The following is a 17,522-nucleotide window of genomic DNA, read 5'->3' as shown; positions in this document are numbered from 1 at the left end:
CGCTGAGCTCGGCGCGCGCAGGTTGCACAAATGTGCACCCCTTTGTGCGCGCCGACCCTGGATTTTATAAGATATGCACGGCTACGCCCGTATCTTATAAAATCCAGCGTACTTTTGTTCGCGCCTGGTGAGCGAAGAAAAGTACGCGCTCTGGCAAAATTATAAAATCTACCCCAAAGATTTTATTTAGAAATTCCCGTGCATGCTTTAACACTCATACTTTGCACTCGGACTCCCCTGCCAGCTCGATTGGAGTTTCCCTTTGAATACCAGCTTGCAGGCCCGGTGAAGGCAAAGCATGAAGAATGCCCTCTCACGGGGCAATTTTCCTATTTGGCCGCACAGCTGGAAAGCCCCTGGGTACTTTTTCCTCACAGATTTTTCATCCGTTCTCAAAGGGAGGGTACGAGCATGCTTTCTCTTTGAAAATCAGCCAAGGAAAAAAGTGCGTGCAGAGATTTGCACTCGCTGTTCCTGCAGGTACATTTCCCCTTTAAAACAATGCAGTGCAGATTTGAAAATGTGATCTACCTGCATTGCTTCTCTCCCTCCCCAGCTAACCATGCCTCTAAGCCTGCTTGCTTTCTGCCTGGGCTAACGTGCATGCATTCCTGACTCCCATGGGTACTGTTACCCGGATAAATGGCTTTTGGAAATTGCCTTCCCTGCAAAGCTTCAAATGTATAGTCTAGTGATCCGTAAAACCAATATTTGCTTCTCCAGAGATTAGTAATGCACTTTTATTTTGCTGCAGGGCCCCCTGGTATACTGGGATTGCCTGGCCTGCCAGGACCACTGGGTGTCACTTTTCCTTCAGCCATCCCTGGACCACCGGGGGACCCTGGCTTTCCCGGACTCGATGGGAATACAGGTATGGAGGAGATGAAAAAGTCTTTCGAGGCCGTATCAGGAAGAGCTATTGGTCTGGTGCTGACGGTTTTACTTTTAACAATATTCCAAATGAAAATCTGTAGACTGGATTGTAATCTCTGCAATAAGGCGCCTGCCACCGTATGACTTTATTGTATAGATCCGATGTGTTTATTTGCACAGCCCCTCCTCACCTATCTGCAGGACTTGCTGAGCTGCGTTTGGTTATGGTTTAAATATATCTTTAAGAAGTATTTAGTAAGCATGGCACCACCTAATTTCATGAAGTCTGACAGGTTTCCTGATGCTTGGTAGCCTCCAGTGATTTGCGCTATAAATTTTACCTTTCTTTTTAACAAAAGAAAATTGGCGATTTCAGGCTGGAAAGCAGTGAAAATAATTTCTGCTCACTCATGTTGTTAAAATAAAAAGCCCTAAGTGGCCGAGCCATATTTAATGTATATTCTAATCCCTGTCAGCTAGAAACAGAGAAGATGCTGTCGGATAAGGAGGACTTGATCCACCCGTTGGTACCCACCGACAGTGCTGTCACAAGTGGCCCATCCCCTCCTCCTGCCATGAACGGCTTTGAGTTCTGCCACTGTTCCGGCTTCTGTGACCCAGGTGTTCAGCACCTGCTCGGTGGAAAAGTATTTCCTCGCCTTCCTTTAGCCGCTTCTCATGATGACCCCTTGCCCTGAGGCTTTCATTCTACGGGAAGCTGCTTCCTGCTGGCGCCTTATAGAAGCCAGCTCTTTAGTCTCACCAGTGCTGCAGTGCTTCCCTTGTTGATAAAATATCACATTGTAGAAAACAATGAGACCGTGTGATCTGCCGGCTTGCATGTTGCTTTGGCTCCACGTCAGTTCAGCGTTCTTAAAGATGGCTGCAGTGTGAATCAATCTCCCTTAATGCTTTTCTAAGGGTGGTTGCTGCAGAGGGTTTTTGTGTTTTTTTTATCATCTAAAATTTGCACATTGTAAAAAACTGGATTCAGTTCTACTTCAGCACAGAACTATTTTGCCAGCTGGGTACCGAATGTGTACCTCCTCAGAGTCACAAGACTCCTGCTTCCCATGTTACTGGAGATGAGGCGTGTCATGAGAAACATCTGCCCTCTAGACCAGCGATTCTCAACCGATGTGTCGCCAAGCAGTGGCAGGTGTGTGTCACGTGCTACCAGTCTCCCGCTGCTCTTCCCTCACCGAGCGAGAGGGACAATCTTCCACGGCTGCTGTTGCCGCCCGGGCTATCTGCACGTTGAAGCCTGGATGGGAACGGCAGCAGTGTCATTGGAGGCTGGCAACTGCAGCTGGGCCTTTTCTTCTTCCCGTACTGCCCCCACCCTGGCCCGGAACAGGAAGTGATGTTCAGAGGGGTGCGCGGGAAGAAGAAAGAGCCATGCCGCATGAAAAAGTGGCAGCGGCGGCCCCGAGCAGTAGCGTGGGCCTGGAGCAAAATCAGAAGCAGCCAGAAATCGGCACAGGAGACAGCAGAATTAGCCTCCCGTGTCTGATGGGATTCTTCTTTCTTGGCCTGCGGGGGCTGGAGGAGGAGGCTGCTGCAGCTACCATTTGTGCTTTGGGGGGGGGGGGGGGGGGGGTAGGAAATGAGAGAGAGACAGCCAAGCCTGTCTGTAAGTGAGAGAATATATGTGTATGTATGTGTGATTGAGAGTGTGCATGTGTAACTGTGACTGAGAGCCTGTGTGTGAGAGCCTTTGATTGAGATAATCTATGTAAGTGTGTGAGAGAGAGCATGTGTGTGATTGAGAGAAACTGGTCAGAGAAGTGATGTGTGTATAGGAGAGACAATGGAAGTGACTGGTCAGGGAGATGACTGGAGTGTGTGTGTGTGAGAGAAAGAAAGTGATTATGGGAATGAGAAGCCTGTTCATGTGGCAAGAGCTAGCATAGAAGTAAGAAACCTGGGTGTGTGTGACACAGCATGGGAGGGAGAAGCCCGTATATGTAAGAGAAGAACATGGAAGTGGGAAGCCTGTGTGTGTGTGCATGAGAGAGAGAGAGAGACTGTTCTGGAAGGTGACTGGTGTGTGTGTGTAAGAGAAAGATTGGTCAGGAGATGATTGGTGTGTGAAAGACAAACTGGTATGTGAGTGTGACTGGTATGTGTGTGTGTGAGAGAGAAAGTGATTATGGAAATGAGAAGCCTATGCATGTGGCGAGAGCTAGCATTAGGAGTAAGAAACCTTGGGTGTGTGTGAGACACAGCATGGGAGTGGGAAGCCTGTGTGTGTGTGTACGCGCATGAGAGAGAGAGAGACTGGTTGGGAAGGTGACTGGTGAGTATGTAAGAGAGAGACTGGTCGGGAAATATATAGAAACATAGAAACATAGAAATGACGGCAGAAGAAGACCAACCGGTCCATCCAGTCTGCCCAGCAAGCTTCACACATTTGTTCTCATACTTAACTGTTTCTCTTGGCTCTTAGTAACCTTATGTTCTAATTCCCTTTTCACCCCCACCATTAATGTAGAGAGCAGTGCTGGAGCTGCTTCCAAGTGAAATATTAAGTTTGATTAGTTGGGTAAGCGGCAGCATAGCTCTCTGCCATGAAGCAGAGGGCAATGCTGGAAATGTGTGAAGTATCAGTTTTTCTTTTCCCCTGTCATTGAAGCAAGGAGTCATGCCGGACATGCACCGAAAGTGAAGAATGCCTTGAAAGTCACATTAACTATCATCAAATATTGAAAAGCCTAATAATTGGTAATACCTATAAGCCCATGAACCCATCCCTGTTTTTTTTTCTTTTTTTCTTTTCTTTTTTTAATTGGGAGATGGATGCCCTTCATCCTTCTACTCTGTGAAGGTGGACACCTACCACCGGCCACTGGCATCCCGCTCCGTTAATGCCTCTGTGGCTACTGCCGCTCCATGCAGTGTTTTACTACCTGCTCTTTATATGCGTCCTCTAGAACTGATGGATCCCATCCCTGGGTTTTTTTATTATTTATTTAATTGGGAGATGACAGCCCTCCATCCTTCCGCTCCGTGAAGGTGGACACCTACCACTGGCCACTGGCATCCCGCTCCGTGAATGCCTCTGTGGCTACTGCCGCTCTGTGCAGTATTTTACTACCTGCTCTTTATATGGACACCTACCACTGGCCACTGGCATCCCGCTCCGTGAATGCCTCTGTGGCTACTGCCGCTCCGTGCAGTATTTTACTACCTGCTCTTTATATGTGTCCTCTAGACCTGATGGATCCCATCCCTGTTTTGTTTTTGGTGATTGGTTTTTGGTGATTGGTTTTTGTTTGGTGATTGTTTTTTGTTTGGTGATTGTTTGGTGATTGTTTTTGGTGATTTGTTTGGTGATTGTTTTTGGTGATTGGTGTGTGAAATAAACTGGTCATGGGGGTGTAACTAGTATGTGTGTGTGTGAGAGACAGAGAGATTGGTCATGGGCACTAAGGAAGAGGACCATGAGTACAGAGCTTCAGCCACTACTGCTGCTTCTGGTGTGTGCTAGGGCCTGTATGGGAGAGCTGCTGGAGGGGGTTACTAAAGGTGGCTTTTTAAGTTTATTTTTCTTGATTGACTGCCATTTTAATTACTGAATATTATGTGATGTCTGCTGTTTTGAAATATTTTATTGGTGTTTGGAGAATTTTAAATAATTTTTACGAGTTTTTAATTGTTGGATGTTATTCTGTTCATAGTTGTTGTGAAACATTTATTCTGCTTATTAGTATAGTTTTACAATTATTTCTGTGTGGGGATCTATAGCTGCTTGGCTAGTTCTGTTTTCCTAATAAGAGGTGTATTGGTGTTTAGGGCCTGATTTAATATTTGTAGTGTTGCCTTTTCATAGTTAGGGTTGTTACTGTTTGAGTGTATTCCATAATACAGGTGTAACTGTGTGCGGATTAGTTTATGTGCATTACTACAGATCCTGGGAGTATGTTAGGTCGGTTCTGTGTCTGTTACCGAGATGAGATATTTTACTAGCATGTAAGAGTTTTATCAGTCTTATTTGTTGTGTTTTCTCAAGAGGACATGCATTGGTGGTAAACTGCTGTCTTTTCATAAGTAGGGCTATTGAGCCTGGAAGTAGAAGGAGTTTGAGTTGCTGTTACTGAGATGACACTAGAACCAGAACATCTTTTTTGTAGGGTGAGTTGTACGGGGAATGTCATAATTCTGCTTTACATCCATAATTGTGGGTCAGGGGGGTTCCTGTGGATGCAAACTGTACTTTTACATTTAACCCTATGCTGGTCATGTGTTCAGTGTGTCACGCATGTGAGGACCATCTGTCAGGTGTGTCCCGACAGAAAAAAGGTTGAGAACCACTGCTCTAGACAGACCTCAGCTAGGATTCCCTCTTTATCGGCACTTGAAGTAAACCTGACTCTAGCTTACTGTGAGGCTGCTTGTGACCTACATCCTCTACTTGGTTTGATATTGTACAGCATGAGAGTCCCCATGCCTCTGGCATCACACGTTGATGGTCTTTAGTGACGTCTTTCTTGTTACCTTTGCAACTAGGCCCTCCGGGTTCTCCTGGCCCCCGAGGTCCTCCAGGCCCAGCCACAGATCAAGGTGATACCGGGGACACGGGTTACCCTGCTATTCCAGGCGTGCCTGGTCTGAAAGGAGATCGTGGATTTCCTGGCTCTTCTGGAATTTCTGGAGCCTCAGGATTTAAAGGTATCACTTTTTTTTTTATTTTAAGATTAAATTGCTTTTTCTTTAACAGTTTTCGTGAAGAGTTGACAGAACTGTTAATTTTTTAGATGCAATTCTTTCCAAACTGAGCCATGCAACTGGTTTATCCCATCTTGCGTGGGCTTTGCACATTTTATGCAGTATGCTATGTCGGTAAACAACTTACAGGCCAGCCCTATTTATTAGACTAACCGAATACTGCTTTTGAGTAACTTCTGAGAGTTAAACGTCTTTCCTTTCATCAGTTCCAGGAACTAAGAGAGATGTTATGTTACCAAGAAGTAAAACTGGGGCTGAATGTGTTTTTATAATGTTTTAACTTGGTCCAGCAAAACAGTATCGCCTGCTGACTTGACGTCTACATAATGAAGAGTTCTAGGATGATGACTCTACAAGTGCATCCATGTAGGATTGTACAATATTGCATATTCATGAGCACTCAGAGGCAGCTACCTGTTTTGTTGTATGCAGCTTATTATCTAGAGAATATCTTGTGAGTACATCTCTTCCAAAAATAAGACAACCTATGAGACTAAAGGCATCCTTTTTGAAATGATAATTCAAACTCTATTGGAGGCACAAGACAGAACGTGGTTTGAGAGCCCAAACTAACCTAATACTTAATAACATAGTAGATGATGATAGATAAGGACCAATTGGCTCATCGGGTCTGCCCATTTACACTTAAACTCAGGATATCACCCGTCTGCTAGACATTCTAGCTTAACCACCAGCAAGATATCATTCCTTATCCAAGGCAGATTTGCCATCTTGTCTCCTTACCATCCTACACCATTTTGGGCAGAATGCGAGCAAGTTTCTTTCTAGCTTTGACACTGTGAGACATGGTTTTGGTCAGAGAATGGCATTTATTTTTTTTTTTTTAGCGTTACTGGATATTTCTGCGGCGTTTGACACAGTTGACCACCAAATCCTCCTTTTCAAATTATGCTCTCTAGGGCTTAATGGTCCTGTTCTGTTTTGGTTTAATTCATACCTCTCAAAAAGATCACAAGTCAAAATGGGTTCTTACAAGTCCTTTCAGGTCCCCCTCAGTTCTGGTGTACCTCAAGGCTCTGCACTTTGAGCAGTTCAGTTAATATCTACTTAGCACCTTTATGCCGCATTTTATCCAGCTTTAGGGTACATTGCAAACTTTATGCTAATGATATTCAGTTTTTTTTCCCCTTAAAGTCTCATGGGCACAAACAGAAACATTTCTCCTCTCCTGTCTTCAAACTATTCAGAAATGGCTTAACCAAAATAAATTAGCTCTTAATATCATGAAAACCGAAATCAATATATTATTATTATCACTAAAGAACGCACTTTTTCCATAGCGGGACCAACATTATGGAATTCTATGCCACCCAAACTACGCCTAGAACACTGTACAAAAACCTTCCAAAAAAACCCTAAAAACCTGGCTATTTAAACGGGCCTATACTTAACAAAGCCACCACCCTTCTCTCTCCCAAAAGCCTCCTCTTCCCCTAACCTAGAAGTCTATATTTAACTTTCGGTGAATTTTTGATCATACGTAATACTGAATCTTGTATATAGTTAATTCAATCTCTTATCTAATGGCCCTGCTTAAGTCCATCGGACCCTTTCTCTTTCCTCTACTCCTCCCAACTTGTTCCTTCATCTCCCTGTTACATGTAACTTTAATTTTTCTCTTTCTAAAGCACTTTTTTTTTTTTTATTAATCCCGTTAATTGTAAACTGATGTGATATGCAAAGGAATGTTGGCATATAAAAGTTTTTAAATAAATCTCGTTTCCCAATCTCTAATATTCAAAATAAATATCTTCTACAACCAGATCCTCACCCTGTCTCAGAATGTCCACAATCTCGGAGTTATTGATCCTGCCCTCTCCATGCAAGACCATATCAAAATGGTCACTTAATCCTCGTACAAACTTCGACTACTTCGCCATCTAAAATCCCCTCTAGACCCTAACTATTTTTGTTCTGTCTTACAATCTCTTCTCTTTTCAGGTATCAACTATTGTAATTCCCTTTTCATTGGTCTCCCAGCACATCCCATTTGTTCTCTTTAAATAATCCAGAACTCCGCAGCCAGGCTTCTCACTGGTGTGCCAGCTCTTAGTCATATCACCCCTTTCCTACAGTCCCTTCACTGGCTCCCCGTACCATACCGAATCCAGTTCAAGTACACACAATTATTCACAACATGCACTCCCCCTGGATTGCCTCTACTGAAAATTCATTCTCCCGTTAGATTGCTGGAATCCTCAGGTCAGGGCTTTCTTGAGTTCCCTCCCCAAAGGTAGCTCACCCTGATGAGGCAAGAGAACAAGCATTCTTCTCAGTCGGGCCTCTCCTCTGGAAAACTTTTTTTTTTTTAATTAATATTTTATTAAGTACACTCACAGATCTATAAACATTGGACAGGAATCCAAAAGCATTCATCAAGACAAGAAACAAATTTGCCATCCATAATAACATAGACATCATTGAAAATGCATGTACTATAATAATAGCCTTAAGGAATACAATTCCCATCCCAAAAGAACCAGAACAGCAAAAAAAAACCCCCGAACTCAAACTACCAACCCTCCACCCCCCAATACGGATATACATTCAGTACCTATAGATGTAAGACATTGATAGATCAATAACCAAATGTCGCACACCCAGGATTATATAGAAAACCAATCATTGATCATTATCTAGAGAATGTTTCCATGCATTATAAATAGAACAAATTTTCTCAAATTTATGTAAACACTTATTCTTAACAGCTGTAATTTTATTCAGTGAATAGACCTTAAGTCTGATCTTGGAGTCACTCACTCAAGGGACTTTCGGTTCATGCCAGTATTTTGCAATGTCACATCTGGCAGCTACACAAATGTCATACTAATATACCTTCCTATTTATAACCTTGTAAACAAATCATGTTGCAGATGTAGAGAAATTGAGAACTTGAGAATACTCTCAATCCAGCAAATAACCTTCCCCCCAAAAATTTGAATAAATGGACACTCCCAGCACAAGTGTTTAAAGGATCCCATCCCCAGACAAACTTTCCAACATACAGCTTTGTAGGAAAGCATTATCTTATGAAGACATATCATAGAAACATAGAAATGATGGCAGAAAAAGACTAATCAGCCCATCCAGTCTGCCCAGCAAACTCCCACACTTATTTTCCCATGCTTATCTGTTTCATCCACCACCAAGTTCAGGGCCTTTGTTGGTAATTGTTTGATTCAAGTTTCCTGCCATCCCCTGCCATTGATGCAGATAGTAATGCTGGAGTTGCATCAAAGGTGAGTATAAGGCTTAATGGTTAAGGGTAGTAATCGCCGCATCAAGCAAGTTACCCCGATGCTTGTTTACCCAGAATGCACAGATCCATGCCTTGTTGGATGTTGTCTGAATGTAAATCCTGTTTTCCACATTTCCCCCATTTTCCCCTGCCGTTGAAACAGAGAGCAAATATGCATTCAAATATGCATTCAAAGTGATATATCAGGCTTAATTGGTTTAGGGTAGTAAGCGCCGTATTAAGCAAGCAACCCCCACGCTTATTTGTTTATCCAGATTGTGAAGTTCAGTCCTTGTTGGTTGTTGTCTGAATGCAAATCCTCGTTTCCACATTTCTCCTTGCCATAGAAGCAGAGAGCAATATTGGAGTTGCATTAACCTTGCGAAGGCTTATTGAGTAAGGATAGTAATCACCATGTAGTAGCCTCCACTCCAATAATCCACCCCCATGGCTCTTCACTTCTTTCCCATCCTCTAGCCTTTATGGATCCACAGTGTTTATCCCATGCCCCTTTGAAATCCTTCACAGTTTTAGTCTTCACCCTCTGGAAGGGCATTCCAGGCATCCACCACCTTCTCCGTGAAGAAATACTTCCTGACATTGGTTCTGAGTCTTCCTCTCTGGAGCTTCAAGTCATGGCCCCTAGTTCTACTGATTTTTTTTCCAACGCAAAAGGTTTGTTATTGACCATGGATCATTAAATCCTTTCAAGTATCTGAAAGTCTGTATCATATCACCCCTGCTCCTCCTCTCCTCTAGGCTATACATATATCAGAGTCATATACCAACAGTACAAAACTTTATAGCCATTTTCAATAATATTAGCAGAGATAAGACCTTTTCCAATGGATTGGAAAATAACCAGCCACTGCTGTGGTGAAAATTTCATCCCCAGATCTAATTCCCAAGATTTAACAAGGGAGTTGGTGAGTCACGATTTAAAATTGAATAAATTTTCAAGAGAGCCCTAGGAATCCTATCAGCATTTTTGCATAATGATTCAAAGAAAAACACCCTGGATCAAGGGGATCCCAATACTGGTTAGGAGCACAAAGTGATGAAGTTACATATAGAGAAACACATTGTCAGAAAGATCATAGGTAGCCTGTAAGATTTGGAAAGATTAAAAGTCCCAACAATCCCCAAACATGCTCCCACTGTGAGATCCCTAAAGACTCACAGACTCTAAAAGAGGAGTTCTTCGAACCTAGTAAAAAATGATGATTATAGAGAAAGGGCGTACTGTAATGATAATCCCTGGAACCAACTAACAAGGAATGCCATCTGGCCCACACTGACAAAGATGTCGATAAGGTGGGAGACCCCATGCTCGTTTAGGTAACCAAATTATAAACGATAATGGTATTTCACCCACAATGGCTTTTGCTAGCACCGCCCAAGGTTTGGGAGTCTATAGTCTATGCCAATCAACTATAACCTTAAGATTGGCAGCAGCATAATACCAGTCCAAATTGGGCAAACTACACCTCCCCAGAACTTAGGCAGAAACAAAATTCTCTTTGCCACTCTAGGGAATTTACCCTGCCAAATAAATCTATTCCGCCATTCTTTCAGCACCTTAACCGGTATACTTACCGGGAGTGTTTGAAAAAGGTAATTAATCCATGGCAGAATATTCATCTTAATGGTAGTATTCTCCTAAGCCAAGAGATATGATAATGATTCCATTCCTCCATATCTCTATAAATCGTGGTCATTAATGGAGGGATAGATTAACTGAAAAAGTTCTCCCCCACTGCCTATATAGATGCTGAGATACTTTATCTTGTGGCTAGCCTACTTGAATAGGAACTTGCCCCGCAAAATCCTCTCACCTTCACATGACACAGTGACATTCAAAATTTCAGATTTGTCCCAATTAATCTGGAATCTGGAAACTGAACTAAAAATTTCCCATTCTTGCACTTTATCTCATTCTTCACAATTCTATTAACAACTCCTTTGTCAATCAAGAAAAAAATCTAAGTGTGAATAAGTTTGGTGGGGACAGGAAAAGAAAGTGTAATTCCTGGATTTTCGGGTACCTAGAACGCCATACATCTATTCAATTCCTTTGGGAAATTAATAACTTGAGGGCTGTCCTACACTGGCGAAGCTCAAAACTGCGATGAGAGGAATTATCCAGGGCTGGATTTAAAGTTATATTAAAATCACCCCCAACGATTAGTCACCCTTTGGCCTTTTCTTGTACACACACCCTTAAGGTATCAAAAAAAACCTTTTGTTGAGAGTTGGCTGCATAAACATTAACAAAGGTATAAAGTTCCCCCCCAACAAGAATATTTAGAATTATAAACCTCCCTCTGGGATCAGAAAAGCAAGAGTTCAATTCAAAAGTGATATCCTGTCTAATCAAAATGCCCACATCAGCATACTTTGTTAAAGGGGAGCAAGCCGCCCAAAAACTAAAGGGATATCTGGAGGAGTGCATCAAAGATTCATACCTTCGCTTAAGATGAGTTTCCTGTAGGTACACTATGGCCGCTTGGAGCCTATCCAATTCCTTATAAAGAACATGTCTTTTTTTTTTTTTTTTTTTAAGTATTCAGGCCCTTTACATTCAGCAAAACCACTTTAAAGGACGCCATGGTACGTTATAAACAGAACAGTGCAAGGCGCTCCCATATCATGATAGAATGAAACCCAGCAATGAATAGGGATACTCTCCCTTCATGAGAGAAAGCAGTAGCAGATACCCTGCCATAAAAGTCCACCCTAGAAGCATCGCCCCCCCAAAAGGAAATCCAATAAGTACCAGGGCTGAAAAAGAAGGAACTGGAAAATATCCATAGTGGAGAGGAAACCAAATAAAAACCCAACCCTCCCCCACCATGATTTGTGGCAAATAGTCCACAAATCTAGTAACACCATAGGAGAAAAGCACCAGCTTCCCAGTCAAGCAAATATATGGCATGATAGCACAATAGAAACATTAATAACCTAGGCAATACAAGGCAAGTGATTAGTAGAGAACTACATTCATATGAATTCAGAACACACAAGAGAAATATAAACAGAAACCCACTATCTGGCTCTCTCAACCACCGTCAAGCATAGAGTCCATTCTGGAGAATAGACTCTATGAGAGAGAAGCACTCCACTGGATCAAGTTGCAGTCTGCAATGAAGAAGAACCCTCGGAGTTCTGCCTCAGCCGTCTGCCTCCTTTCATTACTCACTGCCATCAAGGTGGCTCCTCACAAGGCTGTAGGGCTGACTTTGAGTTTGTACGAAGAGTAGAGACCACAAATCCCGCTACTTGAAGTATTGATGTGGCTTCTTCCGGCATCTTAATGCAGTGTGAGGTTCCCTGGAGCATAAACCAAAGTCCGAACGGGTGCAACCACCAATATCACACATTCTCCGAGTACAGGTGGTTTGTAAGCTCTCAAAACCCTTGCATGCAGCTTCTTTAATGTGGTGGAAGAAATATCCGCGAAAACGGACAGATCTTGTCCCTCCCATTGCCAGGTAGTTTGCTTCCAGGCCCAGGGAACGATGCACCCATTTAATTTTTATCTCACAAGGCATCAGTTGATCAACATTAGCGCTACCTCCGGTACTATAAAGATGCTGGCAAATCTTAACCACCACTGCCGGATATTCTGGAGACTCAGGTACACCTGCGAGACCGATTTTCAAGGTCTTCCAATTTTTCAGAGAGGAGTTCGTAATTAGTTTTGGTAGATGTTTGTTCCGTACGCAAACGTTTCAACTCCTCTGCGTGTGAATCAACTTGAGTCTCTGTTTCATGCACTCTATGGCCTATGTCTGAGATTTGTTCTTTCAAATCATTGATCAAAGCCGTAATCTCTTGTTTTTGCTCCTGTATGTCCTGTTGAAGATCTCAAAACCATTCACAAAATTCTTCACATGTTAGTATATCAGTCTTGGAGATTGTGGATATAGTATCAGGGCCCCCTCTGGCCCTATGTTCTCACTCGATGCCATGTTATCAACTTCGACCTCACAGCCTTCACTGAGTTTCATATAAGAAAATTCAGAAGTAAATAGATTTCTTCTTCATGGACATTGTAGACTTCCAGAAGGTAAATCAGAGAAGTTGTGTCTCTAACAGTTTAGGATGCCTAGGATATCGCTCTGTATAAACAGCTTGATGAAGGAGCTCGTTCCCTAGCATCTGATCACTCAGGTGACATCATATCCTTCCCCTGGAATACACGTCTGAGAGAATTAAGAAGTCTTCATAAAAGAAAATTTTTTTTAAAAGCCTTAAGTCAGAAGGCTCTCTCATACCAGTCCAGCAACATGTCCTAATCCTGGCTTCCTGACCTCTGTTGTCGATAGGATAATTGGTTCTTACCTGCTAGTTTTCATTCCTGTTATACCAGCAATCAGTCCAGACAAGTGGGTTTTGCATCCCTATCAGCAGATTAATGCGGAGAACAAAAACTTTGAAGCACTGCTACATATCCGAGAGTGCCACCTGCAGTCCCTCATTATTGACCTGTACCCAAGCCAAAGAGTGAAAACTATTCTCCCTTCCATGGCGAACCGGAAACACAGGTTGGAACCCCCAAAACTGAAGGCTCACATGCTTCCAAAAAGAAACACTCTGATAATCACTTAACTCAAAAAAACTCTCAATCTCTGAACAGATTGAAAAATTTCTGATACAAGGTGTACAAAATCACCTGAAAATTCGGTCTTTTGGCAGCAAATGGGATGGGTCTCTGGACTGATCTGAAGTATTAGAGGAATGAAAATGAGCAGGTAAGAACCAATTTTCCTTTCCTGTTCTTACCCAGATCAGTCCATATCTCTGTTGTCGATAGGACCCGTTTGCTGCCAAAAGACTGAATTTTCAGGTGATTTTTATACACCTTATTGAAAGTTTTCAATCTCTTCAGAGATTGAGAGTTTTTTTGAGTTAAGTGGTTATCAGTTTCTTTTTGGAAGCACTGGGTGAGAATCCGAAAGACCCGCTCTTAAGACGCTTTCACTGAAGGTCACATCCTCAAGCACCCAAACATCCCGCAGCCCTACATATCTCTTGGGGAGATACCAACTGACACACTCTGCTCAAGAGGCTGCCTGAGCTCTAGTCGAATGCACCTTGAGGCCCATTGGAATTTCGCGACCCTTTAAAATATAGGCCGAGCAGATGGTCTCCTTCAGCCATCTAGAAACTGTAGCCTTATAAGCTTTTTCTCCTTTCTTTGTGCCATCGAACAACATAAAGAGATGATCCGACCGTCGAAAGCCATTAATGACCTTCAAATAATGCAACAGAGTGTGACGTACACTCAGAAGATGAAGATCTCTATCCTGCTGAGACTCTCTAGACCACTCCAGAAAGGCTGGAAACTCAACTGTCTAATTCACATGGAAAGAAGACACAACTTTCGGCAGAAAGGAGGGAATATACACAACGTCACCCTGTCATCCGCAATACGCAAAAAAAGATCCCGACAAGACAGCTCCTGAAGCTCTGAAATCCACTTGGCTGAACATAAAAGCAACCAGAAAAACTGTCTTCAACGTCAAGTCCTTCAAAGAAACTCATCTTAAAGGCTCAAAGGGCACCCCATAGAGAAATCGCAAAACTAAGTTGAGGTTCCAGTCCGGACACACTTACCGAACTAGAGGCCGCAAATCTTAACCCCTTCAGAAAGCAAATTACATCAGAATGAGATGCCAAAGACCTCTCCTGTAGTTTGTCCCTAAGACAACCCAAGGCTGAAACCTGGACACAGAGTGAATTATAGGCTAGGCGCTTGGACAAGCCCTGTGCAGAAAGGGCAAAATATGAGGGACTCCCACTGACAGAGGGTCCAGCCACTGTTGAAGACTCCAGGACTCACACCTTCCAAACCCTGACATATGCCATAGATGTAGAAGGCCTCCTAGCCAGTAGCAGAGTGGAGGTTACTGGCTTCGAATATCCCTTCAGGTGCAATCACCGCCTTTCAAAAGCCAAGCCGTGAGACAAAAGCGATCCTCCCGATCTGAAAACATGGGTCCTTGTCGCAGCAATCCTGTCAGGTGAGCCAACCGAAGAGGCCTATCGCCAGATACATCAGATCTGCGAACCATGGATGTTGCCGCCACTCCGGCGCCCTGGGTGTGTCTCTATGTGCCACAACACTCGACTGATGGCCAAGTGGCCAAGGGGGAAACATACAGAAGAACCCCGGTTGGCCACGGGCACACCAGAGCATCCAGCCTTACCGAACAGGACTCCCCTTCTGCAACTGAAAAATCTTGCTGTCTTTGCATTGACCCGCGTCGCCATGAGGTCCAACTGAGGAATGCCCCATCTGGCACAGAAGTGAGTCCAGGCTTCCAGTGACAGTTGCCACTCCCTGGGATCTACTTGTTGCCTGCTGAAGAAATCTGCCTGCAAGTTGCCCACTCCCGAAACGTACAATGCCACAATCTCCTTGAGATGGCGCTTAGCCCACACAAACAATAGCTGAGTTTCCCGAGTCACAGTGTGACTCTATTCCTCCTTGGCGGTTGATGTAAGGCACTGTAGTCACATTGTCCGAAAACACTTGAACCCATCTGCCCCTTGATCGAGGGCAGGAACACACCAGGGCCCTGCACACCGCCCTAGTCTCCAGACGATTGATCTACCAGGACACCTCCGCTGTGGACCAATGACCCTGGGCAGAACGACCCAGGCACACTGCCCCCTGCCCCCCCCAGCCCTTGAGGCTGGCATCTGTGGTCACCACCAATCAGTCCAGGGCTTCCAGGTCCACTTCCTTTTCCAGGTTCTGTTACAAGAGCCACCATGAAAGACTGGACCTGGATTCTACTAGAAGAGATAACAGCAAATGATACTTCAACAACAGATTGCACCTGGACAAAAGCACCTTTTGCAACAGATGCGTGTGATCAAAGGCCCATGGAATCAAATCCAATGTCAAAGCCATGGAACCCAGCACCTGTAAGAAATCCCAGACCTTTGTTACTGAGAGGTTCAACAGACGCGTCACCTACCCCCTGTCAGAAACACCCTGCCTTTCTGGTTATCGAAGTGGGCTCCTAGAAACTCAATGACTGAGAGGAACCAGGTGACTCTTGGCTACATGGACACCCTGAGTTCTCTGGGTTGGGTGATCAATCACCTGCTGTATGGACTGACCTCCTCTGTCTATGCCCAAATGAGCCAATTATCCAGATATGGATGGACCAAAATTCCCTCTCGCCTCAAGGCTACTGCCACTACCACCATCACCTTTGTGAAAGCTCGGGGAGAGCTCGAAACTGAAAATGCTGGCCCAGCACCATAAACTGCAGAAACTTCGGATGCTCCTTTTGAATAGGAATATGGAGGTAAGCTTTGATCAAGTCCAAGGACGTCAGGAACTCTCCTTTGTAGACTGCTGCAATCACTGTATGCAACGTCTCCTTATGAAACACGGAACCCGCAAGGCTACGTTTACCTTTTGCAAATCCAGAATGGGATGGAAGGTGCCCTCCTTCTTTGGAACCACTCAATAAATGGAGTACCTCCCCCATCCTTGCTCGCCCAGTGGGACAGGAGCTATCACGCTTAAGCTTAGTAACCTCTGCAGAGTCCCCTCCACTGCTTTGCATTTGCTTTACATAGAAACATAGAAATGACGGCAGAAGAAGACCAAACGGCCCATCCAGTCTGCCCAGCAAGCTTCACACATTTTTTTCTCTCATACTTATCTGTTTCTCTTAGCTCTTGGTTCTATTTCCCTTCCACCCCCACCATTGAAATATCTAGCTTGATTAGTTAGGGGTAGTAGGGGTAGTAACCGCCGCAATAAGCAAGCTACACCCATGCTTATTTGTTTTACCCAGACTATGTTATACAGTCCTTATTGGTTGTTTTTCTTCTCCCATGCCGTTGAAGCAGAGAGCCATGCTGGATATGCATCGAAAGTGAAGTATTAGACACATTTGGTTTGGGGTAGTAACCGCCGTAACAAGCCAGCTACTCCCCGCTTTGTGAGTGCGAACCCTTTTTTCTTCTCCCCTGCCGTTGAAGCAGAGAACTATGCTGTATATGCATTGAAGGTGAAGCATCAGGCTTATTTGGTTTGGGGTAGTAACCGCCGTAACAAGCCAGCTACTCCCCTCTTTGTGAGTGTAAATCCATTTTTCCACATTTCCTCTTGCTGTTGAAGCTTAGAGCGATGTTGGAGTCACAGTAAGCATGTGTATGTTTATTGAATAAGGGTATTGTCTCCAGGCAGTAGCCGTCATTCTGGCGAGTCACCCACTCTTCATTGGCGGCCTCTTGACTTTATGGATCCACAGTGTTTGTCCCACGCCCCTTTGAAGTCCTTCACAGTTCTGGTCTTCACCACATCCTCCGGAAGGGCATTCCAGGCGTCCACCACCCTCTCCGTGAAGAAATACTTCCTGACATTGGTTCTGAATCTTCCTCCCTGGAGCTTCAAATCGTGACCCCTGGTTCTGCTGATTTTTTTTCCTACGGAACAGGTTTGTCGTTGTCTTTGGATCATTAAAACCTTTCAAGTATCTGAAAGTCTGTATCATATCACCTCTGCTCCTCCTTTCCTCCAGGGTGTACATATTTAGATTCTTCAACCTCTCCTCGTACGTCATGCGATGAAGATCCTCCACCTTCCTGGTCGCCCTTCTCTGTACCGCTTCCATCTTGTCTTTGTCTTTTT

At 44.0% G+C, this 17,522-nt stretch overlaps 1 protein-coding gene across 2 annotated transcripts in view; it reads left to right on the top strand.

Annotated features, from left to right (window-relative positions):
• The window catches only part of COL4A6 (collagen type IV alpha 6 chain), a gene marked incomplete at its 5' end in the record, with an annotated part of 101,047 nt that overhangs the window by 54,099 nt on the left and 29,426 nt on the right, over positions 1 to 17,522 (top strand). For both annotated transcript variants that reach the window (XM_029586039.1, XM_029586038.1), the window contains 2 exon segments: positions 755 to 871; positions 5,383 to 5,544. In XM_029586039.1, the coding sequence (XP_029441899.1) occupies positions 755 to 871; positions 5,383 to 5,544 (279 nt within the window).

Source organism: Rhinatrema bivittatum, unplaced genomic scaffold (genome assembly GCF_901001135.1).
Source record: "Rhinatrema bivittatum unplaced genomic scaffold, aRhiBiv1.1, whole genome shotgun sequence".
NCBI classification, from domain to species: domain Eukaryota; kingdom Metazoa; phylum Chordata; class Amphibia; order Gymnophiona; family Rhinatrematidae; genus Rhinatrema; species Rhinatrema bivittatum.
The sequence above is the reverse complement of the archived record's forward strand: the minus strand, read 5'-3'. Positions and strand labels throughout refer to the sequence as shown.